The following is a 25,704-nucleotide window of genomic DNA, read 5'->3' as shown; positions in this document are numbered from 1 at the left end:
TGGTCATAAGGAACGTTTTACGCTTTTAATTTCAAATTATTTAGAAACGTGCGATTAGTCCTTTAAGATTCACTTGGCCAGGAAAGGAGATCTACATTGCATGGGAATTTTTAGGAAAATATCACCTTTTCAATATCTTCTAAAGAACAGCAGGGCACGGATAAGTCATATTAACAAGTGTATATAGATTCAGATTTGTTCATATCGTGTTCCTGGGTATAGGATAGGGCTACAATTATAAGGGAATATGTAGGAACAAATATTTTCAAGAATAGCAAGCCACTCTAAATCATAATAATATGCAAACCTTCCTAAGTTTTGTTCTGCCTTTTTTAGCTCTTCTGAGCCAAAGGCTCAAAGAGCTTATGCTATGGCCATTTGTGCGGTGTGCGTAAACTTTAGAATATGGGCCATAACTCAAGAACCCCCAATTATTGTCAAATTTGTCACAGGGTATCCTTGGCCCAATGCCTCCCATTTATACTAAAACTAGGGTTGTGACCCTTAAACAAGGGGAGATAATTAGGTAAATAAAACCAAAAGTAATGGTTGCTAAAAAATCTTCTTCTCAAGAACCACTGGGCAGATTTTCACCAAATTTACACAAAAGGATGAGGATAGGTTGTAGATAAAAATTTGCACGGGGAATCGCCCTGGGGCAAAGGGCGTGGTCTCAAGGTCATTTCAAAATTGATCAAAAATTACATTTTATTAAAATGTTGGTATTTTGCTTACTTTAAGGACCAGGATCATCAAATCTTGTCAGTTGATGCATCTAAGGACCTCATATCATGATGACTCAAAAGTAGGTTTATGATCTACTTTTTAAATTTTGCGGCCATTCTTTTTCAAAATGATTTAGAGGCATATTTTAAACAATTTATGGCCTATGATCATCAATCTTTGTAAGTTGATGCATCTTGGGTCCTCGAAAAATGTAAACTGAAAAGTAGGTCACCGTGACCTACTTTTGAAATTTTATGGCTATAATTAATTATTTTGGGCATTATTTGGCTTAGAATCATCAAACTTTGTTAGTTGATGTATCTTGGGTCCTCTGATTAGGTAGACTGAAAAGTAGGTCACCGTGACCTACTTTTAATTTATGTGACTATAATTGAATATTTCGGGTACTAATTGGCTTAGAATCATCAAACTTTGTCATTTTAGGCATCTTGGGTCTTTGGAATAAGTCGACTGAAAAGTTGGTCACCGTGACCTACTTTTGAAAATTTATGGCTTTAATTAAATATTTCAGGTAATAATTGGCTTAGAATCATCAAACTTTGTCAGTTGACGCATCTTGGGTTCGCAGAGTTAGTCGACTAAAAAGTACGTCACTGTGACCTATTTTTGAAATTTTATGGCTTTATTTAAATATATCAGGCTTAGAATCATTAAATTTTGTCAGTTGGAATTTTATGGCTATATTTAAATATTTTCGTTTACTTATTTGCTTAAAGTCATCAAACTTTATTGGTTGGTGCATCTTGGATGCTTGGAGTACGTCAACTGAAAAGTAGGCCACTATGACCTGATTAAATATTTTTTCAGGTACTAATTGGCTTAGAATCATCAAACTTTGTCAGTTGGTGCATCTTGGGTCCTCAAAGTATGTCAACTGAAAAGTAGATCACTGTGACCTACTTTTGAAATTTTATGGTTATAATCAAATATTTTAGGTATTAATTGGCTAAGAATCATCAAACTTTGTCAGTTGTTGCATCTTGGGTCCTCGGAGTACATCAACTGAAAATTAGATCAACATGACCTACTTTTAAAATTTTATGGCTTTATATAAATATTTTAGGCACTATTTGGCTTAGAATCATCAAACTTAGTTAGTTGATGCTTCTTGGGTCCTCAGAGAATGACAAGTGATAAGTAGGTCACCATGACCTACTCTCAGGTACTAATTGGCTTAGAATCATCTGGGGTTCTCAGAGTATAAAATATCTAAAATGTAGGTCATGATGACCTACCTTTGGAATTTCAAGGCTTTATCTAAATATACAGGATACTTTGAGGGTTCAAATAGAAGTGATAGGTTTTACAGTTTATCAGAAGAGCTATTCAAGGTCCTTGAGCCTCTTGTTAAATCATGGACGCTGGGGTTGGGAGGGGCTCAAAATTGGAGATTAAATTTTACATAATGTAGTACAGGAAAAGAATATTTCAAAAAAAAGTCCTCTTCTCTAAGGAGAACAGCAGGGCCATGATAGTGATACTGATATTGAAGCATCCCAATATGTGGATTCAAGTTCGGTTAAGTTACATGTATAACCCATGGAGGTTAGGTTTGGGCTACAATGTGGGGTCAAAATATATCATTAGAATAAAAAAGAAAAAAATGAAAGGCCAAGATGCCTCTAGTGAGGTTGTTGCTCATGGGTCTCTTATTCTTAAAGTCTTCATTTTTTCCTAAAATTTCTTCAACAAAATATTTGAAAATCTATGATTCGTACATAAATGAACAAATATTGAGGCTAAACAAGTTTTATGTGCACACACAATGAAGTGGGGGAGAGGGTTAGCAAATCCTAGAAATATAACATGAGGGATTCAGAACACAGTTCAATGTGTCCCCAAGCCACCTGCCTCTGCAAACATTTTTTTTCAAAACTTGTGAAATTCCTAGATCTGTCCCTGACATCGGCATGAAGAACGTCCGCAAGTCAATATTATCAATAACTGGTAGTTATGTACAACTTGTGCCTGGAAGCTTAACAAAGAAGATTGTGCCGAAAATGTATAAGACGATTACAATATCCTACTAAGATTTTAATGTTTTCTAATGGTCACACATCTTTGCTCATTAACAATATTTTAAATTGAATATATTTATAGATATATTTTTAAAAATATTATTCTGTATTTTACACTTTTTACGATTTTTATGACAATTAATTATTTTAAATACGTGTTTTACTTAAACAAGAACATCAAAACAACTCTTGCAACTGTTCCTTCGCCATGCGCTCGGCACTTTGAAGTGAAAGTTACGGGTCCTTCGGATGAGACCTTAAAAACCGAGGCCCCGTGTCACGGCAGGCGTTGGCACGATAAAGATCCCTCACTGCTCAATGGCCCTGAGTGCCGAGTAAAGGTCAAAATTTGAAGCCCTTCACCGGTATAAGGTGACATCTCTATATGAGTGAAAAATTCTCGAATGGGACGTAAAGCAACATACAATCAATCAATCAATCAAAACAACTCTCATCGTTTCCAACTTCGATACATGTTGTATGTGAAACCAGTTCAAATACTACTAAACGTAACAAAAACACACTCAATAACACAATCCATCATCTGATATGTTTACTTGGAGCGTTAATCTATCTTGAAGTCTTGTTTTTATTTCCTTTTGGACGCCAAATTGTCACCAAAAATAATTCTTGATTGTAGATTTTATTAAACACGACGATTTTATTCTTTGCCCTGAACACTATCAATTTTTATTTCCGATTGACTTTAAACAGAAGCTTCCGTATCTTGTAAAAACTACACACAAATATTCTAAGACACATAATTCCCCCGGTTTTCCATACTTGTGGAGGAAGTGTTCGATTAGAATCACGATATATTTTTACATCCTTGAATTATAATGATTGGAAGAAAAACCCTAATAGACGCGTGTTTACAAATATTTTCTATTATGTCTAATAGAACTGTTTTTAATTTAAGTATAAGTTTTCATCTCCAATTTACACCCTTTGTCTTAATTAATCATTGTTTTCCTGTATTGGGTGAATTAAACTGCCTTTTGAGCACTGTTCGAAGTTATATATACAGAAATTAAAGCTTGCAAATGGTAAACATAGAACAGAAATGATTAAGAAATTAAGTTTTTTACATACTTCAAACCCTAAAAAATACTGGAAATTTTTAAATATAAACACAAACAAGCAAAGATTTTGGGCTGACTTAAACGACCTTATAATTTTTTAAAAAGATGGTACATGTAGCAATACGCAATTCAGTGAAGCAAATGAGAACCATGTTTTAATAGTGGAGGAACGCCTTCTAATACGACTTTTCAACTTTATATACCACCATTCCCCACCATAAATTAAAGTCCAGGCTTTTTGACATCATTGACAGCTGCTTTTTCAATACAAATGTAACTCGTAAATTTACTTACCTTGTCATTGGTCATTTGCAAAATTATTTTGTTAAAAAACATTCTGATTGTACACACAAGTACTCTGAAGTTGATATTTAAAAGATGCGTGAGTTTCTGATTGACAATATCTATGTGGTTTTTGAAGACCAGGTCTTTCAGCAATCTATTGGAATTCTCATGGGTACCAATTGCGTCCCGTTATTAGCAGACCTATTTTTGTATTCATGTGAAGCAGAATTTGTTCAAAATCTTCTACGTGAAAAGAAGAAAACACATGTTGTGGCCTTCAACTCGACATTTATATATATCGACGACGTATTGTCAATTAACAATGGTCATTTCCATTCTTATGTCCATACGATATATCCCGGTGAGATTGAAATAAAAGATACCACAGAGTCTGACACATCTGTTTCATATTTGGGTATTTTATTAGAAAAAGACTTTAATGCTAATCTAACAACAAAGCTTGATGATAAACGTAATGACTTTAACTTTTCAATCGTAAACTTCCCTTACTTATGCAGCAATATACCCTTAGCACCTGCATACGGGGTTTATATCTCTCAGTTGATTCGATACGCAAGAGCTTGCTGTACGTATGACCAATTTCTAAAAACGAGGTAGGTTATTGACAAACAAGTGGTTGAAACAAGAATATCAACAGTCTCGTTTAAAGTCATCATTTCGTAAGTTCTATGGTCGATACAATGACCTTGTCAGCAAATACAGTCTATCATAAAGTCAAATGCTGACTGACGTTTTTCATACTAATCGTTAGGCCATTACTTACACACTGAATTGTCGACGGATTTTCCCGTTATTTCCTGATCATGACAAGGAGCACACGGCGGGTGTGACCGGTCGGCAGGGGATGCTGACTCCTCCATGGCAACTGATCCCACTTCTGATATTTTAGTGTTTAGTGTTTGCTCTGCTCCAAAATTTGTATTGTTTAATGGACTTTTGAGCTTGAATACTGTTCGTTATTACCATATATTCCATCTGATATGCAATTTAATCACTATACTAATCAACAAATTTACACATGATGAAGTTTTTTTTAAGTATTAGTTATTGAAAAATAAATCTAGTGGTGATGCCAAAATTATAAATGAGTACATTAAGAGTACATCTGACTGTTTATTGAATTTGTATGTAGAGTTATTTAATTGAATATTTGATTCTGGAATGATTCTCTGACAGTGGACTTATGGCAATATAATCCTAATATATAAAAATAAATGTGATAGTTCTGATCCCAATAATTACAGACCAATAACATTGATAAGTTGTTTGGGAAAATTGTTTACTGCCATTATCAACGAGATCTAAACTACATAATTATGCTGACAGAGCCCAACTTATGTTAGAGAACCAAGCTGGTTTTCGAAAAGACTTCTCTACTCTGGATCATATTCGAATAGGTCTCTGGAATAAAATTTTATTAAATAATAAATAAATATTAAATAATATAGATTGCAACTATTTTAAGGTTATAACCAATATGTATAAGGGTATTAAATCAAGAGTAGTAGTTAATGGAGCATCATCAGAAATGTTTTCATCTACTGTTGGAGTAAGACAAGATGAAAGTTTATCACCATTTTTATTTGCACTTTATTTTTAAAAATGATCTTCAAGGATTTTTGTTTAACAAAAATGTAAAAGGTCTAAAAAAAATTTATCTGAGAAAACTGAAGATGAACTGAAGATATATTTACGGCTTTATGCTTTACTTTATGCAGATGCCACTTTCTTCAGAATCCCCTGAAGATCTTCAGTATCAGCTTGAGATGTTCTATGAATACTGGACTAAATGGCACTTGAAGGTTAATAGTACTACATGTGTATCAAAAATTGTTATATGTGGCAAATGTAAAATAAGTAATAATATTTAATATATTCAATTTGAATATCAAGGAAATGTATGAAAAAGCTACGATAGCAATGTTTGGTGTTCTTGGAAAATGTGGAAAACATAATCTGTCAATCGATTGTAAATTAGATATTTTGACAATACATGTATAATGAAACCAATTCTGTTATATGGTTGTGAAGTATGGAGTTTTAGTAATATCGCTCTAGTTGACAGACTTCATTTAAAATTTTGTTTACATATACTAAACCTTAGGTCTTCCACACCAAATTTTATGGTATATTGAGAACTTGATAGATGCCCTTTGAGCTATTAATATTAAAACTCTTACGATTTCTTTCTGGGCAAAACCTGGATCACAAAGTACTAAAATGTTATCAAAATTATTTATTGTGTTAAAAAATTATAATTCACGATGGTGTAACGCTGTTAAAAATATTCTGAATGATTGTGGACTTGCTTATGTATGGCAACAAAACTCTGTTCATGGTTAAAGAAAAAAGTGCATAATGTTCTTGTAGATCAATTTAAGCAAATGTGGTAGAGTGACTTGTATAATTCACCAAAAAGTCTTAATTATAGATTGTTTAAAAAAATCATTTACTTATGAAAAATACTTATTGAATTTACCTTCTAAACTTTCTATGAATATTGTGTTTTTAGAACTGGAAATACTAAGCTTCCAATTGAAACAGGAAGATGGTATAATAATGCAAGAGAAAAAAGAATTGTCACTTGTATTAATATAAGGAAATAGGAGATTAATTCCATTATTTATTTAAATGCACTGATCCACACATTCAGAATTCTAGACTCGCATGTCTGTCCAAATATTATTGTACAAATCCTAATGTTTTTAAGTTTGAACAATTATTTAATTTGAATAGCAGAATTCAACTGATTAAGCTGTGCAATATTATTGAGATTATGATTGAGAGATTTGGCTCTCTTGGTTTACAACATTGTCTTTTTTTCACTGCTTTTCTTTTATTTTTTTTTCTCCCTCATGCATGCTTTATTGTAAATATTTCATGTTTGTAATATCCCCTCTATACTGTTGTTACAGTTTATGAGAATAAGCTATTGTTTAATGTCGAAGGAGCAACTCCTCTCAAAGAGTTCAGGTAAATATAAAATCTATAAAGTTTTCTGAACACATATACTGAGATAAATTAAGACAATGTTAGTTATTTTTAGAAAAATAAATTGTTCACCAACGCTTTATAGCGCAAGATACACCTTGACTGTGATACTGAAAAGTTTCATTAAATCTACTGGAGCTTTAATCAAGATTTAGAAAACAAAGAGTATAACCACAAAGATCTGTGGTATAATTGTCAAGGTATTCAACTGGTCTATCTCAATGACATCAAACAGTGTAGTAGTTTACATGAGTGTTTATTTAGTCAAAATACGTATCCCAAAGACCCAAAATTTTAGGTGATATGCCAAAGTCTCACCCGACACATCATTAATTATTTGCAGAAAAAAAATAAAAGAAAGGGGGAAAAAAAAGAAAACTGAACTGCAAGAAGAAACTTACTTAGTTTAATTTCCCATCAAATCCCAACTAGGATGAAGATATCTGTGCTTCTGACAGCAGTGCATGTATCCTGATTTTGGTGGATAGGGTAGATAGAGAATAAATCCAATATGAGGGTACACCAGCGAGAGGCCTCTAAAGTTTGGACAGTTACTGACCTGCTATATACATATATATACCTATACAATCATCTTAATCACATTATTATGGAACGCCATAGCTGCCTTATGTCTTTATTTCATGTGAAGATGGTGCTCTTTTATGTTATGCTGTGGTTATTTTGTGTGAAGATGGTGCTTTATTATGTTATGCTGTGGTTATTTCATGAGAAAATGGTGCTTTTTTATGTTATGCTGTGGTTATTTCATGAGAAGATGGTGCTTTTTTATGTTATGCTGTGGTTATTTCATGAGAAGATGGTGCTTTATTATGTTATGCTGTGGTTATTTCATGAGAAGATGGTGCTTTTTTATGTTATGCTGTGGTTATTTCATGAGAAGATGGTGCTTTTTTATGCTATGCTGTGGTTATTTCATGTGAAGGTGATTTTTTATGCTATGCTGTGATTATTTCATGTGAAGGTGGTTTTTCATGTGAAGGTGGTTTTTTATGTGATGGTGGTTTTTCATGTGATGGTGGTATTTTTTGTGATAGTGGTTTTTCATGTGAAGGTGGTTTTTTATGTGAAGGTGTTTTTTTTTAAATATTTTATGTGAAGTTGTCACTCGGAACTCCTCATACTTTTTGAAGACTTAGTTTAACACTGAGTTTAACAGCTATTATCTCGAAATTTTGATAGTGAAACAAATAGTCGATGTAATTCAAACCAATTTAATACACCCTTGGTAGTTCCTCTTTTTTTCCATAGGCACTTGGTTTCAAAATGGTGTATTATGTAGTAGGTGTGTCTGAATACACTCAAAAACATAAAAATAAAAAAAAAATCACTGAAATTAGCACATTTAAAAAATGTCGTATTACTCTATATAGTTAGAGTGTACCCTGCCCGAAACTGGTAAGAAAAGTGTAGATATTGATTAAAAAAATATAAAATTAAATCAAAAAAATTAAATTAAAAAATTATAATCATACCAGCATAAATATTTGCAAGAATATTACAATTGACATAAATAATAGAATATTGAAGTGTAGCCACTTCAATTTTCTATAATTCTTGTCAATTTTAAATAAGAAAAAGACAAGTACAATTTAATCCACCAATATCTTTACTCATAAAGGTTTTGAATTGAGTAATTATTTCTTTTTGAATATTATTGTTTTGTGACACGTAAGTCTAGAAACTCATCGTCATTTCAAAATTCCATGTTATGTGGAATTTTTTTATAAGAATAAAAAATGTAACACACTAAGACACAATTTCCATACTAATTTGTTGTTATGTTAGAGCGTAAATCTATTTTGAAGTCTTGTTTTTATTTCCTTTTCGACGCCATGTTGTCATCCAAAATAATTCTTTGTTTTAGATTGCATTGATCACGTTGATTTGGAACACATTCAATTTTTATTCTTCAAATCACTTTAACTAGCAGCTTCCGTGTCTTGTAAGTGAGCCAAGCCAAAGATCAAATGTATTTCCTATGTTCTCTTAGACGCTTGAAGGAAGTGTTCGATTGGAATTACAACATTTCTCTGAGTCAACCAAAGAGATAAACGTCATCCTCTCCCTTCAGTTCAGGGAATTCCTCGTCTGTCATCGCCAGCATCTTTATGTCTGATATCAAGTTCATCAATCTTGTTTAAAAAAAAAACAACACAGAAATAAGTCAGTTTTACGTGTTTGAATTTATGATTGGTAGGAACACCCGACTTCATCATGATGACGTATTTTCATCAATATATCCATAATCTCTAATAGAACTGTTTTTAATTTAACTCTCATGGTGTTTTACCCTCCAATTTACTCCTACGAATAAGATGTGTTTTACGTAATCCAGACTGTTATTTGTTCAACAAAAGTAATGCAAAAATATACAAGCTTTATAGTTTCGTTCCTCGATTGGTTATCTTTCAATAAAAGAACTATATTTGGCATTTAGTGCCAGCTCTTACCTTGATTATGTACAGTACTAAAGATAAATTTATAGTTAACTTTTCAGAGTTATAGATCTATGTTTACACATTATTTACTACTGTTATGCATCCAATGCTAGATCTCAGCTTTATTACAATATTAGATCCATATTTATGGAGGGTCATCGTGTTCAAAAATGCAGACTAGTATGTTTGTAAATCCAAACTTGTAAGTTTGTAAATCCAAACTTGTAATCGTATCAGTTTCATAGTCTACATATGTACGTAGGTAATTCCGACATCCTAGGATGTAGTTCCGAACATACAACTGTGTTGACTTTGAATTTATACTATGAATGTGTGTGTTTTTGATGTTGTAAACTTGGTTTTCCGGAATTTATATTTCCGCGCTCTGAATAAAACACAAAGGCAATTGACAAGTCTACAAATGTAAAGTCTACATGATTGTCGAATTTTGATAATGAGAAACTATGGAGGGGCATCAGTGCCACAATTATTTTTAAATGTTCTTATTTTCTTTTTTATTATAACTTTTTGTTTTCCAAATCAAATTCTTCATTTTTTATTTCTTATTTTAATTCTTACTTCTTGAAGGCGCGGATCTAGAAGGGGTCCGGACCCCCCCCCCCCCCTGAAATTTGCAGACTTATTAAATGTTTATACTAAACGAACTAAAAGTGATCTTGCCCCCCCCCCCTTTCGAAAACGCTGATCTGTGTTAAGTTGACGACTAGTCCCCCCCCCCCCCCCAAACACACACACACGCGCGCGCGCGAAATAGGTTTTTCATGCTTGGGAAAGGAGTTTACTTTTTTTTTTTTGCTTGTTAAGAAATATCTGGGTTGGATTTTTTGGGACTGGGATGGAACACCCCCCCCCCGGAAAAAATCCTGGATCTGCGCCTGTTTTTGTTTATATTTTCCAGTTTTATTTTATTTTAATTATTTTATTATGGCAATTTTGATTCCTTTCGAATTTTGATTCTATCTTAAAATTTCAATTATGTTTCACTTCACCTAACTTAATACTTTTTTTTGGTAACAACTACTAGCAAAATCGAAAGATTGTTTAAGAAGGTAGAACTTACAGAGTTAAATTAAGAGATCCGAGTAAAATTTAAACGAAAAGGGGCGCCACGGCCTTTTATGTACAGGTACATAGAGATCTTGGCGAACAGTCTAGCTACGAAACGTAGAAATATTTCCCTGGAACAATTTTTTTTTCATTTTAAACCATATGATATCATTCTTGCCTGTTCTCTCTCGTTTTCAGGCCCGTAGGAAGCATTTTCATTGGGTGGGGTGGGGGTGGAGCAGTGTGCACAAAACAAAAATTTATTGATAAGCCCCCCCCCCCCCAAAAAAAAAAGAAATGACACATTCCTGTTGAGGGGGCATAACGATAAATTAGCCTTATTTCTTTTCTTATGTATTTACCGACAAAGTATTGAGGGGACACAATCAGAAATTGCCTTTTTTTATTGGTATAGTATATACTGGCACTCTCACCCCACTCGCTGCCTATGGACCTGGTTCGGGGTCATAAAACTTAGATGAGCTCACTTTTAATCCCAGTCTCTCTTTTCTACATACTATTAATTCCTTTGGTAAACGCGAGACTTTGATCAAAAGTGAGCCCTTCTAAGTTTTATGGCCCTGGAGATATATGTTTCAAATATGATAAATATGACCGCCATTTTTGATTGCCCGCTTATGGTACACAAATATCAGGTATCTTTAAATTGATATTGTCATCATACTCGTATTATTTTTTTAAAGTAGGACATAGAATTTTTTTTACTATTAACAAATCTCAGGGCCGAAGTAGAAGGGAGCGAAAGGTTGGGCTCCCAACTTTAACTTTTTTGTGTGGAGAATAATCTTTTGCAGCTGTTTTGATATGAAAATTCATTTATAGGCTGTATGCCCAACCATCCACCCTCCTTATTTTGCAGTATCATTAAACTCTGGCAAATTCTTGCGTTGGAAAAAAGTGACTGAAAAGTTAAAGAAATCCTAAACATCGCCTCCCACGAAGGAGGAGTTTTGGCAGTTCATTTATTTATTTTTTCATCGTCAATTTTTTTGGAGCCCCCCCCCCCATTCGATAAACATTGATACGGATCTGCATCTACTGAGTGTTTTTTTTTTTTTTAATATGATATCATTGCAGTTACATTAGTTCTTAATAGCTTCGTAGGCCATGGGAGGGTAAGAGTTAGCTTGTCCTAAATTCCTAATTCCGGCCGGCAAAATGTAAGACGTTTAACATGCAAGTTGGTAATGACTATTCCTTCGGCATTGAAAGTCAAATTGAATGATTTTTCGGTTGAGACCTTAAAAACTGAAGCCCCTCTAGATTGCATAAGCCGTGAATAAGCGGGTAATGATTCATGTCACATCGTCAAATGAAATAAAATTAAGAAGATAAAATAAAATTGGAACATTTCAACGAAAAATTAGAATTAAAATTAAATAAGAAATTCAAATGAAAATATTAATATAAAATTGGAAGTTGGAATTAAAAAAAAGAAATAAAATCTAAATAATTTATTTCAGTTGGAAAAAGAAGTTAGAATAAAAAAAAGGGGAAATGTGGCACTGATGCCCCTCCATAGTTTCTCATTATCAAAATTCGACAATCGTGTAGACTTTACATTTGTAGACTTGTCAATTGTCTTTGTGTTTTATTCAGAGCGCGGAAATATAAATTCCGGAAAACCAAGTTTACAACATCAAAAACACACACATTCATAGTATAAATTCAAAGTCAACACAGTTGTATGTTCGGAACTACATGCTAGGATGTCGGAATTACCTACTTACATATGTAGACTATGAAACTGATACGATTTCAAGTTTGGATTTACAAACTTACAAGTTTGGATTTACAAACTTACAAGTCTGCATTTTTGAACACGATTACCCTCCATACATATTTACCTCTCAGTGTCGATATAAGTTTGCCATTAATTCTTAGATTGATGACTGTACTATGCTTACTTTACGGTAATAGATATATGTTCAGTTTTCAGTTCAAGGTCTATTTTCTATTCATTTACCTTTCGGTGTTAGATCTGTGCTCACTTAGGATACCTGCCGTGACTCCTTTCCTATAAATAGATTATTAACTGAGATTTAAGAGTTGTTTTTATCTCTGGTAGTTATTAAATAAATCTTGATTTACAAAAGTAAAGTTGAGTTGGCAAAATCAAATTAATACGTATATTACATAAAAAATGATAGTCCTTGTAAAACTCGGATAATTAATTGAACGTTAACTGGTACTATTATAACAAGCAGTAAATAAGCATTATCGTACAACTACAAATTAAGACTCCTATACAATAGCATATTCAATATACCCCCAGTATCACGTAACAACTTTAGTTAAACTTAATCGGTACATGTATATTTCAATAAAACGATTTAGAAATCATATCTCAGATATAGTGTACATGTGCGATGTATTTGAAAATTGCAGTATGAAAAAGGTTAAGATAACAAACAGTGGTCCAGCTCGAAAAAACCTACAAACAATTCAAATCTGTGAACAGGACATAAAACACGGACCCCAAAATTTCCAGAGTTGGGATCAGGTGCCATGGAGAAGTAAGCATCCCCTGTCGACCGGTCACACCCGCCGTGAGCCCTATGCATTGATTTTTATTATTATCATTATTATTATTATTTTGGAAGATTTAGTTGAAAAGCATCGTACGGATTATAGAAGTTATGACTTCAGTCAAATCCTTCAGAATTAGAGTATCCCAGGGTAAAGAAATACCTGAACATTTAATTGTTCTAACATGAATTTTTATTTTCCAGTCTGCTATCATTACTTATTTCTGCACTTTTGCCATACATCAGATTCAATAGTCATTAAATATTGAATTGTGAACAATAATTAAATACAAGTAGGCTGTAATCTTTCATTTTGTGTTTCTATAATTTTCTCAATTTACGTACAGCATTTGCTCAAAATGGTGCAGGGCACAATGAAATGGAGAAAAGGCAACTAACAGCTTATTTTTAAGCTTTCACTTGTACAATGTATCTATTTTAGTGCATTTTTTATCATTCCATCAGAAATAATTAACTTTAAATGAATTTAAAGACTATTATTTATAATGTACCCTGATGCTAGAAGATTCCTCGGCTTCAGCGAATATGTAGATACCTAAAAAAAAAAAACACAAAAATATGCATAAATGAAGAAAATTAAATTAAAAGATGTAGTGTCTATGAGTTGGAATAATTTCAACTTTTAAGGAGACATCCAAAGTTGAATATACTCACAAACACGATATCTTCAGTAAATTTATTTCGTATATTCGTTATACTTGTGAAGTATATCTCCAAAGTGTTAAGTTTTTCCTGGCAATGGAAGTAGTTCCTATAAATTTAAAACACATGGGCATTAGTAACATTGTTTGCATTCAAACTTTAGTTTATTTTTCATTTCATAGAGTTAATGCGATTAAAGACGTTAAGAAATTTGAGGTTCATACCTAATCCAGCCCCGTATATGTTGAACGATATCATCTTTAAAGGGGTTAAATGCAGAATTCCATTCGTAAGTTATACATCTAAAAACAGTCTGTAAATGATGCCTGTAAATGCAGAAATTATGTTCTCTAATGTTCAATTTAAATAACCAATCATCGAATGGAAAAAAGGATAATAAAGCAAAAAAGTTATGATTTCTTTTGAAATTCTTCCATAACTAAGTGTTTCTGATCCATTTGTAGTGCAAGGGATTCAAAAACACTTGGCTAGCAAAGAGCAAATGCAAGATCTTGATGGATAGAATCTTGAATCATTGCTAATCAAATTTCGATTTTGACATTGTGCGCAAAGGTATTAAGTTTGTTTTTGATTATCCTTTCTGCTTACCGCTCTGCCTTTCGGAGTTGATTTTCTTCAATGCTCACATTTCCAAATTTTCTGTCACGCATCTGTCTCCAAATCTTGTCCACTTTATGAAAGTAATGAAGTGCTTTTTCTTTTCTATTAAATCAAATATATCTATCTCTCATTTTCACACACTGCTAGAGATATCAATTTCTCAAAAATCCACAAAAAAGTAATACAGAAATGCATTCAACTATAACTTACATTTCGTTGAATTTAGATTCATTAGTATTCCAGTATGTACCATCCTGTAGCGATGTAACCGTGGACCTTAGGTTGGTGTACAATGATTTGATTTCCTGCCGTAGTTTTCCTATCTATATTTAAAACATCGAATTACTATTAAGCTTATAAAAAAATCTTGATCATAAAGAAAGTGTTACTCTCAGAATTTTTCAAAAGCGTCATGAAGAGCTATACATAGCTGCCTTGCCGACGACACGGCCGACTCAAGAATTCAAAAGGAAATCACCTGTTACTATTTATAGATATATCTTTTCAATTCCAGATCAACCTATGTAATATCGCTTATGGATAAGTGTTATATTTTCATAGTTGCAAGTATGTCATATAACAATCATTTTACATGATCATTACTCTAATTTCGAGACAAGAAAAAAGTGTAACGTGTTTATTAAAACGGTTTGAAATTATGTTTATTATAAAACGTTATCAAGAAAACGTAGAAAAGATATACAAAGAAAATTTGTTTTAAAAAAGGCATAAATGAAAAATGTACAGCTCGAACCCTGAATCACATTTATACAACTATACCACGAAGTCATTGATGTCGACTGGATCAATTTAAGAAAGATTGATTAACCTTAAAGTAATATGTGAAGGAAAATTGAATATATTTTTTATCATTTTCAATATGAAGACCACCTTTATCCAATTTTTTTTAAACGCAATGAAGTGCAGTCATATCCAAATAAAATTATTCAAATGTTGTTTTCTTGTTAAAGGTGGTCTTTGGCAAGAGTTTGTTATAGTTTAGGTAGATACCTCAATATTTCCTTTTTACTCCATACAAAACTCGATGATTTTCATACTCATCATATAAGGGAATTATTAACATTGAAAAAACATTATTGTGTGATTTGAGTTTACAAGTGTTTTAACTAAGAGTGTACAAAAAAAAAATGGTAAAAAAATGTATTTAAGAAACTATTAGAGTAGGTAAAAATGCCTATCAAATGGCTCTTCATTACCATTCTATTTAATTATAAAGACATACGTGTTTTTTCCTTTGGAGAGCGTCTCGTCTTCTTTTCTCTACATAATCAGCCATGGACGGATCTAATGGGAGTGTTTGACACAAATTCAAACGGTCTGAATCGGCTGTAAACAGTTCATCACAAGTTCCGAGTTTTTTCTCGTATGTTGAACACATTTTAACCAGAGAATCTCTACAAAACAGCCAAACAATTAATAATTTTCAGGTTACATACATTAGTTGATTCATTTATTGACATGATTGAGAAGAAAGAAAATGAATAGAAATTCAGCATATATATATTCTGTATCTTCTTAGTACTTACACTATGTTGTGGACGGTCTGTCGAAGAACATTTATAATTGAACAGAAATGCTCCGTCATTGTCATGAATATCCAAGCTGTGGTCAACTGTTTTCTGATCTGCTTTCTGTCATCCACCCCATTGACAGAATCCGGACAGGAAGGATCAGCTGTATTACAAAATCAGTACAATATATATATGTATATATATATATATATAGAGAGAGAGAGAGAGAGAGAGAGAAAGCTTTCAAAATTGGCATGGTACCTTTTGGAAATCTTAAACATTTATTCATGTTTATTTATTCATACTTTGAATATATAGAAAGCATTAAATTCTAAACCTTTTCAAATCATTGTTTTTCAATAAGTAATTGAGTATTCATCAGAAAAAAGTTATTTTTTATGTAGATGTAGCTATGCATTTTCTATATATTGAAATGTTTAAGTTTATACAATTTAAATATGTTATTATAATTGTATATGTTTCTGGAAGTCATTAAACCTTCGTAAATATAAATCTGACTTACGTATCATAGTGTCTGCACTGGACCATTCAGAGGGCTTAAAAGTGGAGGCCATTAGAACGAGTGGTCTCTCCTTTGAAGATGTCGGTAAAGCAGTCACGGAGTCATTACAATTCATTACAATATCACTCAATAAACGACCATCGTAATAAATACACGATTTTATTTCTGATGTGCCTATACCCATTTCGTCTGATAAAGACTTCAGAAATCCGTTAATGCTGAAAAACATATTATTATGATTATGCGTACCATTTGATGATTATTTGGTATAAAAACATGGAGTATAATTTGATAAAATGTCTTTAGTACTTCAAATTCGAGAAAGAAACCGTTTAACTTCTTTGAATAGAATAGTTTGTCTTTTATAGATTGTAATTTAAGTTGCATCTAAGAAACTGTAACAGTTTGAGATTGAAATTGTAAAAAGTTTCATCGCAGAAATTAATTAATAGAGGAAATCAATATATTTTACACACGTTCGAGTGGATTCTGTATAAAAATGGTAACACGTTAAGGTCTGTACTTCTAAAACCACTTGGAGTTTCAAGCTGCTCACGTGACTAGCTTCCTGACAAAAAGTATCAAGTGTCCACTGTGACGTATCTGTTCTCAAAAGACCCCGGATAATGGAGACCATATACTTCCTCAATCCCCTGAAAAGAAATCGTCTTTTCACTAAAAAGAGCCTAGCTGCTGCATCATAAATATATCTTGTATACAGACAACTTTGAAAATTGAGTTTGATTTCCTTTGGTATAGATTGGATAGTAAAAATAGTTTTCGTTTAGTTTAGTTTAGTTTGCAGTTAATGTCTGTCTTCAGTATATTCCTACAAATGTCATGAAATAAGAAACAAAATAAATATAATAACGCTCATGACAGAATTGTATTTTAATTTCCCTTTTTTAATTGGTAGCATTTACTAATTTTTTACTCACCTAGAAATGTTACAGTAACTAGGAATTTCTTCATAATATTGGATCCGCCCATTGGGCGTATCCTGTCGACCAAATATCGCTTTATCTGGTTTTCTAGAGATCATTATAAACCTAGAATGAAATAATGAATTTATCTAATCATTACTATAGTTTACTGATAATAATAAAATAAAATTTCGAATCACAACCGTGCCAGAATTTGTATCAAGGCAAAGCTTTGACATTTCTGTTTCATTAAACGGCATCAAGGATCTATATTCATGTGTTGTTTTTTTACTATTCTTAAGAAGTCATTTAAACTTTCAAGTGGTTTCACAGTTAGAAAGTTTTTGTACTATAATCCTCTTATCTCATATTTCGATCTAGTGATATCAGGAAGTAAAAAGAATATTGACCCGTGCTCTTGGTTACATAATATTTGGTAGTTTCTATTTTTAACGTCAATGTAAGAATTAACAACATGTTCCAAGGAAAACTGAACTGAGAGTGTACATGGTTCATCTTATGTAATTCATTGTATGTCATGCTCATGTGCATGTACTGTACAAGTATATAGAGTATATAGTAAACACATTTACTGAATTTGTTTTCGAATAATAGATTATACAATGTTATTTATATATAATAAACCCTAAACCATTGCAGAAGTGTTCATATAATTTTACAGAAGGAATTGTTTAAACTCTGAAGAAAATGAGCATTAATTGACTTTGTTAAAGTCACGACTTCAATAATTCACTATATATATGCTAGGAATATTTACACGTGATGTCCTAAGATATATGTGTAATGGTATACCACAGTAAAGCTTTTTTTTTTTCTCTCTTGAGAATCTCTGTTTCGGAAATCTCAAATGAGATCTTTACATTTCATCCAATATACAATGTAAAACTAACATTTCGTTTCGGTTCTTTCGAGATCCCTCGAATGGCTTGAAAGGGACTTCTCCCAAAACCACGTGAGCTAAGGTGGCACCAAGACTCCAGAGGTCAGTTGAAGACGTAAAACGTCCCCGTAACCCACGGTCAATAAACGCCCGCTCGTAAATAATAGGGTGCTATAAATAAAATTAGAGAATTCTAGTTTTACTGTCATTACAATGTAAAATCAATTTGTTTCATGGTACTTATAATTATCTACTGCCGAAATATGGCTGAAATATTGCCGACTCGGCGTAAAACAACAATAATCAATCAATCAATAATTATCTTAATATTAAACAAGACTAGTGTTGAAGAATATATCACACTGTTATGCACTGTATTACAACATTTCACAATAATTTTTTTGAATGAGGAACCATTGTTTCTTAAGATAAAATCATAATTATAAGGTTTTCCAAATTCTTTTATGTAATGGGCGTTTTCTTTTCCTTATTAATAATTATTTTTAGCCCCATACCTAAGTGTAAGAAACCAGGGAATTCTTACCAAATATTCCTCTGTTCCTGTTAGAGACTCGTACTCGTTTGATTCTTGTACGTACTTAGACGATCCAAAATCACTCAGTTTAAAGAGCTTCCTGTATAATTTATCAAATATAATTATCATTACGCTTTTAGATATTCGTGTCAATTTATGTCTGCATAAAGCTTTACAATTGACCTTTTTTCAATAATTAACGGGTTTATTTTATAGAAAAGTGTGAAGTTTGCTCTTTGGCTCAAGGTATAAACAGAATAAAACCATGTTCAGTCTCAAAAAAGAATGTTCTATCGATATGTATAAGTCTGTATCCTCTTGATTCAAATAGAAAAACCGCCTCTTCGTTACGATAGGATTTACTAAAATTAGCGCATCACAGGACAACATCGACTATTTTTACTTCACGGATTTTACAAATTGGTTGATTACAGCTTCCTTAATTAAATTCTATTTTTTACCTTCCTAGTTCCGTTTCGGAGACAAGTATATTTCCGGGTTTGATATCTCGATGAACAAAGCCCATAGTTGTCAGGTATTTCAATGCGGATGCTGAAAAGGGAAGTAAATAGTCACATGCATCGTGTTTGATGCGTATACCTCAGGTGTTACAACACAAGCAATTCGAACAGCCCCGTTTCTAATGAACAAGAAACCCATGGATAACAAGTCAATATGATACAAGGGTTTTTTCAGTTGATATTGTGTTTCAGATACAACCTACTGTGAAACAAATTTGAAGGTTACGATTTGAATAATACAGCTAGATCATGACTTTAACACAATGATATGTATACTGTATAAATGTTTAGCATATCACTTTAGCTGACTACAGTCGTAACAAATAAAATTACGATGTGTTTCAATGTATCCATACACTGATGAATTGAAGAGACAAGAGCCTTTGATCCCTGATAATCAGAGACTTAGAGTACATTATTAATGAAAAAAGTGAAGATAACCAACAATAATCGATCTCAAAAAAATCTACTAACAATACAAATCTGTGAACAGGGCATAAAACACGGAACCCCGGATATTCCAGAGGGGGATCAGGTACCTAGGAGGAGTAGGCATCTCCTGTCGACCGGTCATACCCGCCGTGAGCGCCCTATGTATTTATCAGGTAGACGGAATATTCCGTAGTCAAATTTAGTACAAAACTAAAGGTTTAAATATAGGTATGAAAGACATCAACCAAACTTCGACCAAATGATAGGTTATATTTGCTAACAAGGTCATTATAATGACCATAGAATTTACGAAATGCTGACTCTAAGGGTTGTTGAAATCACTTTAACATCAACTTATCTGTCAGTAGTCTGCTTCAGTTTGAAAGTTGAACGTGATCTAATTTCAATGTTAAAGTGTAGAAGTATTCTACACTTTTACATTGAAATTAAATCACGTTAAATCAAAATGTATGTATTTTGCTATAAATCTGCAATATATATATAGTTCTTATTAGAATTTGAAGACTGTTCACTAACTTTATTATACAAATATGGACTCAATATAGGTCAATGTGCATTTATAATGACCAAGGATGACAGATATTGACCGAAGACACATGGAGTATATCGAACGAGGGCGCTACCTTCCTATATTACTGATGAATGTTATAGTGAGGATATGTTAACTACCTATATTACAGATAAATGTTATGGTGAGGATATGTTACCTTCCTATATTACCGATGAATGTAATAGTGAGGATATGTTACCTACCTATATTACTGATGAATGTAACAGTGAGGATAGGTTACCTACCTATATTACTGATGAATGCAATAGTGAGGATATGTTACTTACCGATATTACTGATGAATGTAATAGTGAGGATATGTTACCTACCTATATTACTGATGAATGTAATGATATCATTATCGTGAAGTCCATTGTGATTTTCCGGTTCCTCTAGCAGGCTCAGTACTGATCCTCGTGGACAATATTCCATTACAAAAACCGTTCTTTTACTATCAACCTACAGTTTTAAAAAACCATTCAACCAATTAAATGTAAATATAATATAATATACATGATACTACAAAAACCATTCTCCCATTAACAACCTATAAGATTGAATAATGTACTGCAAACAACATTCTATCCCTATCCATTTTCTACAGGAGAAATTTAAACTTATTAGAATAACAATTCGACCACTATTAACCTCCAACAGAAGAATATAAAATGTTATATACCTCTGCTTGTATATCGTACAATCTGACTATATTGACATGTCGTAGTGTAGTTAGTGCAATCGTCTCTCTTTCCAGCTCTAACGCTGTATTTCCGCTTCTGGGAACTTTGAATGCATATATTTCACCAGTAGTCTTTCATAAATAAAAATATGAATTATAATTACTAATTACTGACGACTAAAATAGATGACGAATTGTCTATAAGGACAAGAGTGGTTTGAAGTAAGAAATCGTTCTATTTCATATTTTTATTGTCGTTTTGACCAAAAGAATCTAGGAGCCGAATACTGTGCTTTATGAAAACGTTTGTGCAGAATGTACTGAATATTGTCGATATACAACAATTAAGCAGACCCTTAAATAAAAATTTAAAAACCAAGTGCTATTTTTTTTAATCTTATGGACTTTAATACACTGTAATGTCGAGCAATTAGAATAAATCGAAAATGAAACAAATTCAATCAGATTTTTAACAAATTTATTTTTCTTCGAACGAAAATAAATAAAAGTTCAAGTTTGTATTTCTCTCATGGATGGAACCAATAAACTCAAGCTCTTTGGAACGTAATCCAGAAAAATACTGCACCAAAGAGTCTAATGTACCAGTTTAAATATAAATTTAAAGAGTACTTGATTGCATATGAGTCGATCAGATTTGAACATTGGGAATCGCTTCATTACCTGTTGTGTCAGTAATACAATATGCATATCGAATAATAATTAAAAAATTAAGTTGAAAATAGATGATGTGTAATATTTCTCTTGAAAAACTACACCTTACTGCTACATGTACATAAAGTCCCTAATATCTGTACTTATCAAAATTAACAGAGAAAGAGAGAGAGAGAGTACCTTATGAACACCCTTATAGACATGGGAGAATGCCCCCGTCCCTATACGGTCCCTGGTTCTGTAGATATAATCATGTGTTGTACAGATCTGACGATTGTCACCCATCTCTGTATGTCAAACCTGTAAAAAAGGGAAACTCCAGTTTTTCTATTACTTTTTACAATCTAAAACTACATCTGTAGATGTTAAGATCACTAGCTACGTAAAGGAAGTTTTAATTTTAACATATACATTACTTTTGACAAACATGAAATTTGTTCCGTATCATAAACATTAATTATTGAGGTTTCCAATAGAACTAAGTTTATTTCTATTTATTCATTAGCTTTTCAATAGAACTGAACGTATATACTCCTATTCATTTTATTATGTTCATTCAAACAGGGAAATGCATATAATTTTGAGATAAGTGTTACCTGTTGAAATGAATAAGCATTTTTCCTGTAATATGATGAGGAAAAAACAATGGTGTACATGTACCTTGATCAACACATCAAAACTGGCAACAAATTAAATCTTTAGTTACTTTAAAACGCTCAGAATTTACTATCTGTATATTGTGTCTGTAATTTTTTTTTTTGTAACAGGAGTTTCATTTCATTACATTTACCCTTTGCCCTGGCAGTAATTCAATTAGAAGATTGTCTTGAAAAACAAAGACTGGAGCTGATATATTTCATGGCTTCCTCAGATAAATAATTAAAAGTTAATTTAATTTGAATAAAAGGAACCTGAGAACAATTTCTAGGGGTTGAATGTAAAGTGAATCTAAAGCATCTTAAAATGCAAAGGGCAATCTTTAAAATTTAAACGACATTTCACAATACACATAGGCTTTTGTATATATACAATGTAGTTTTATTTCTATCTAACCTACAAAAACACTTAAAATCACAAATAGTGCATATGTTAAGAGATCTGCAAGCGTTCATGGAACAGTACATTACTGAAAATTATTTAATAATATCAAAATGAATGTTGAAATATATTAAAATTTATACGAGTTTCACCGACTTTACAAATTTTAAGCAAACAAACCCTACCTGACATTGAGATGATAACCTGACTTGAGTGGAACATTGAACGACGGGGAAAACCAGAGTTATTTAAAGAGTCATTTAATTATGTGTATTAGGTTTTCCCTGTTTCTATATTGTCAATGCATCAGTATGCTGAATAGAAATTTAAATGTCATTTCTTAATAAAAGGCACCCTAATGATACAGCAGATTGTCTTGTAACTGAATCATTGTATTTATTAATTCCATGATAGGCATAGGGTTAACCTAACATACAGAAACTAAGTGAAAGTACATGTAGCCTATTTTCCTAAGAGATGTACTGCATTGCTAAATTCATTTTTTTCTCATTGATTTTCCGCCAACAATCGATGAAAATATTGCAATTTGTTTTCTTTATCAAGTTAATAAAACATTTCATTGTTGCCCGTAAAAAGTAGTTAAAAATCTCTTATTAACCACTCAGCGACTGTAAATGTACATGTAAATCCATATACTAGTATTCTAACAACAAAAATCTCCCAGAATTTATATGCAGATACATCTGATGCACGATACCTTGGTTGAAATTTTTATCATTGGGTATGATTAAAATCTTCGGTTGTTATATTGAATGATTTTAAAAATCATCAAATATTATGAAAATACATAACATGTTAACATAATAATTTGAAAGGAACTGGTCTAAAAAGTACAAAGCAATTTTTATTCCTACCTGATAAAATGTTGGTATCCAAAAATATACAATTCTTCCTGGTATATGGATATACAAATACATAATCGCAAAGCGAGGTCTTTAAATGCTCATTTAAACTTATGAATGTCAAATGTACAAAGTCATGGTTATAGTGCCGACGGAATAGTGTTTTATCCAACCAATTCAACTATGTAACTATGTATACAAGACAGCGAGTATTTAAATCACGTTATACCGAAAATGAAAGTCACAAAAATCATTGACTCTTCCGAGAAATACTGGAATCAACACAGCCATATTTTTACAAAATCGTATACAATAACTGTACTGTCTTAAATTAACAGCTTTGAAAAACAGCAACTGTGACTTAAATTAACCCAGTCTTTGATAGGTGACAATGGCGTATATCAGGCTTTCCAACTGTTCAGAGAAATACTTTTTTCCCACTTTGTATTTGATGTCGCCATTTCTTGTACATTGACTTGCAAGGACTGTACGCATGTCAGATATAATTATAATTTCGTCTCATAAATTATGACGTCAGATTTATATACATTAATTTACGTATCCAATTATTGTTATTTTAGTTCAAGTCATACCTAAATATATGAACCGCCTTCAGTTCAAGTGACCAAGAGAAATATCTGCTTTCTATTTCTACAGTGAACTCTTTTTTTGTTCTGAATTCGAAATGACATATACTTAGAAGTTCTTTTGATAAAGGTTACATTTTATAAATTTTACAGATAGCTAGAGTTTACGATACTGTATCGAAGGAAAATTCCTCTGTTTTCAAAAATGGCAATGTATCCCTTAAATAGTTCTTTATTTCCTTCACTGATCAACAAAATTCAATAATGTGAAATGGGAAATTAATATACTACATGTACATGTAGTAATGTTTAAAAGTCCAATTAAACAAATTGAATACAAATTGCGATCAGGGCAAACCGGGAGCCCTGAAAACATCAGAGGTGGGATCAGGTGCAATGCAGGAGTAAACATTCCCTATCAAATGATAATACCTACCACAAGCCTCTTGTCATGACCAGGTGAAGAGAATATATAATCCTTAAGAAATTTTCTATAAAAAAAAGGGCATTAAATTTGTAATAAAATTTCACTAACGGCGGAAGGTTTTGTATCCGCTTGTAAATTTGCAAAGTGTTTTAAAATGAGGTTGTGAATATCTTTGTATCATCAATTTATCTGTTAGTACCTTACCTCATTTTAGAAATTGTTTAAAAATAAAGAACATGCTCTTATGTTCCGATTCAACTGGGAGACATACTAGTTAACACCATATGAAGATGATAATAATATATTGATAAGTAAATAAAGGATGCTGAAGAATAGAAAAACTGAAGTTATCACGTTATAAAAGTTATATATAGAAAATTGAAGTGACTTTGTGTTGTCTCGGATTTTTGCAGTTTCAAAAGTGGTCAAATATTTGAAGTTTAGCAAACATCCAATTTTCTTATCTGATAACAAACATAAGATAACAATGGGCCTCTATGCTCATATATATATGTGTCATAGACTTAAATTTAAAAAAAAATCAATCAACTGTAAGATGTTTATTAATAATGAAACGGACCCATAAAATAGACGATAACAGACAGCTTGGTGATGCAATATTGAACAACACTTTTATTTAAGACTGTTGGACTGGATATATAAATAGATTTTAAACTTAAACTAAAGTTGTGTCATGATCCTTGCATCAGATTTCCTTTGAGTTCTGAAGAATAGTTGTGTACATTAAGTAAATGGTACTTATCAACCTCACGCACATGATTTTAACAGTTTTGATTTACAATCATTTGATCCTGAATATCAAGTTTGAAGTTTGTATCATTGTGATTGATAGATTGTATGTTGTTTAAGAGAATTTTTCACTCATAGAGAGATGTCACCATATACCGGTGAAGGGCTTAAAAATTTAGACCTATACTCGGCACTCTCGGCCATTGAGCAGTGAGGGTTCTTTATCGTGCTAACGCCTTTCATGAC

At 32.2% G+C, this 25,704-nt stretch overlaps 1 protein-coding gene across 1 annotated transcript in view; it reads right to left on the bottom strand.

The window, feature by feature from the left end:
- Positions 1–8,845: 8,845 nt before the first annotated feature.
- LOC133194915 (uncharacterized) overlaps positions 8,846–25,704 on the bottom strand; it is a 39,453-nt gene continuing 22,594 nt past the window's right edge. The window contains exons 11-28 of the mRNA XM_061330814.1: positions 21,974–22,085; positions 21,122–21,253; positions 20,772–20,901; positions 19,380–19,470; positions 18,928–19,018; positions 18,394–18,554; positions 17,498–17,608; positions 17,036–17,212; positions 16,560–16,777; positions 16,052–16,199; positions 15,748–15,919; positions 14,715–14,827; positions 14,493–14,606; positions 14,108–14,209; positions 13,896–13,992; positions 13,733–13,776; positions 12,659–12,709; positions 8,846–9,297 (exon numbers count right to left, since the gene is read on the bottom strand). Of these exons, the coding sequence (XP_061186798.1) occupies positions 9,201–9,297; positions 12,659–12,709; positions 13,733–13,776; positions 13,896–13,992; positions 14,108–14,209; positions 14,493–14,606; positions 14,715–14,827; positions 15,748–15,919; positions 16,052–16,199; positions 16,560–16,777; positions 17,036–17,212; positions 17,498–17,608; positions 18,394–18,554; positions 18,928–19,018; positions 19,380–19,470; positions 20,772–20,901; positions 21,122–21,253; positions 21,974–22,085 (2,161 nt within the window). The 3' untranslated portion in view covers positions 8,846–9,200. The remainder of the gene's footprint in view (positions 9,298–12,658; positions 12,710–13,732; positions 13,777–13,895; positions 13,993–14,107; positions 14,210–14,492; positions 14,607–14,714; positions 14,828–15,747; positions 15,920–16,051; positions 16,200–16,559; positions 16,778–17,035; positions 17,213–17,497; positions 17,609–18,393; positions 18,555–18,927; positions 19,019–19,379; positions 19,471–20,771; positions 20,902–21,121; positions 21,254–21,973; positions 22,086–25,704) is intronic.

The sequence above is a fragment of the Saccostrea echinata genome, unplaced genomic scaffold (genome assembly GCF_033153115.1).
Source record: "Saccostrea echinata isolate AGI-Se365-2 ecotype Australia unplaced genomic scaffold, CSIRO_AGI_Sech_v1 ptg000029l, whole genome shotgun sequence".
NCBI classification, from domain to species: domain Eukaryota; kingdom Metazoa; phylum Mollusca; class Bivalvia; order Ostreida; family Ostreidae; genus Saccostrea; species Saccostrea echinata.
The sequence above is the reverse complement of the archived record's forward strand: the minus strand, read 5'-3'. Positions and strand labels throughout refer to the sequence as shown.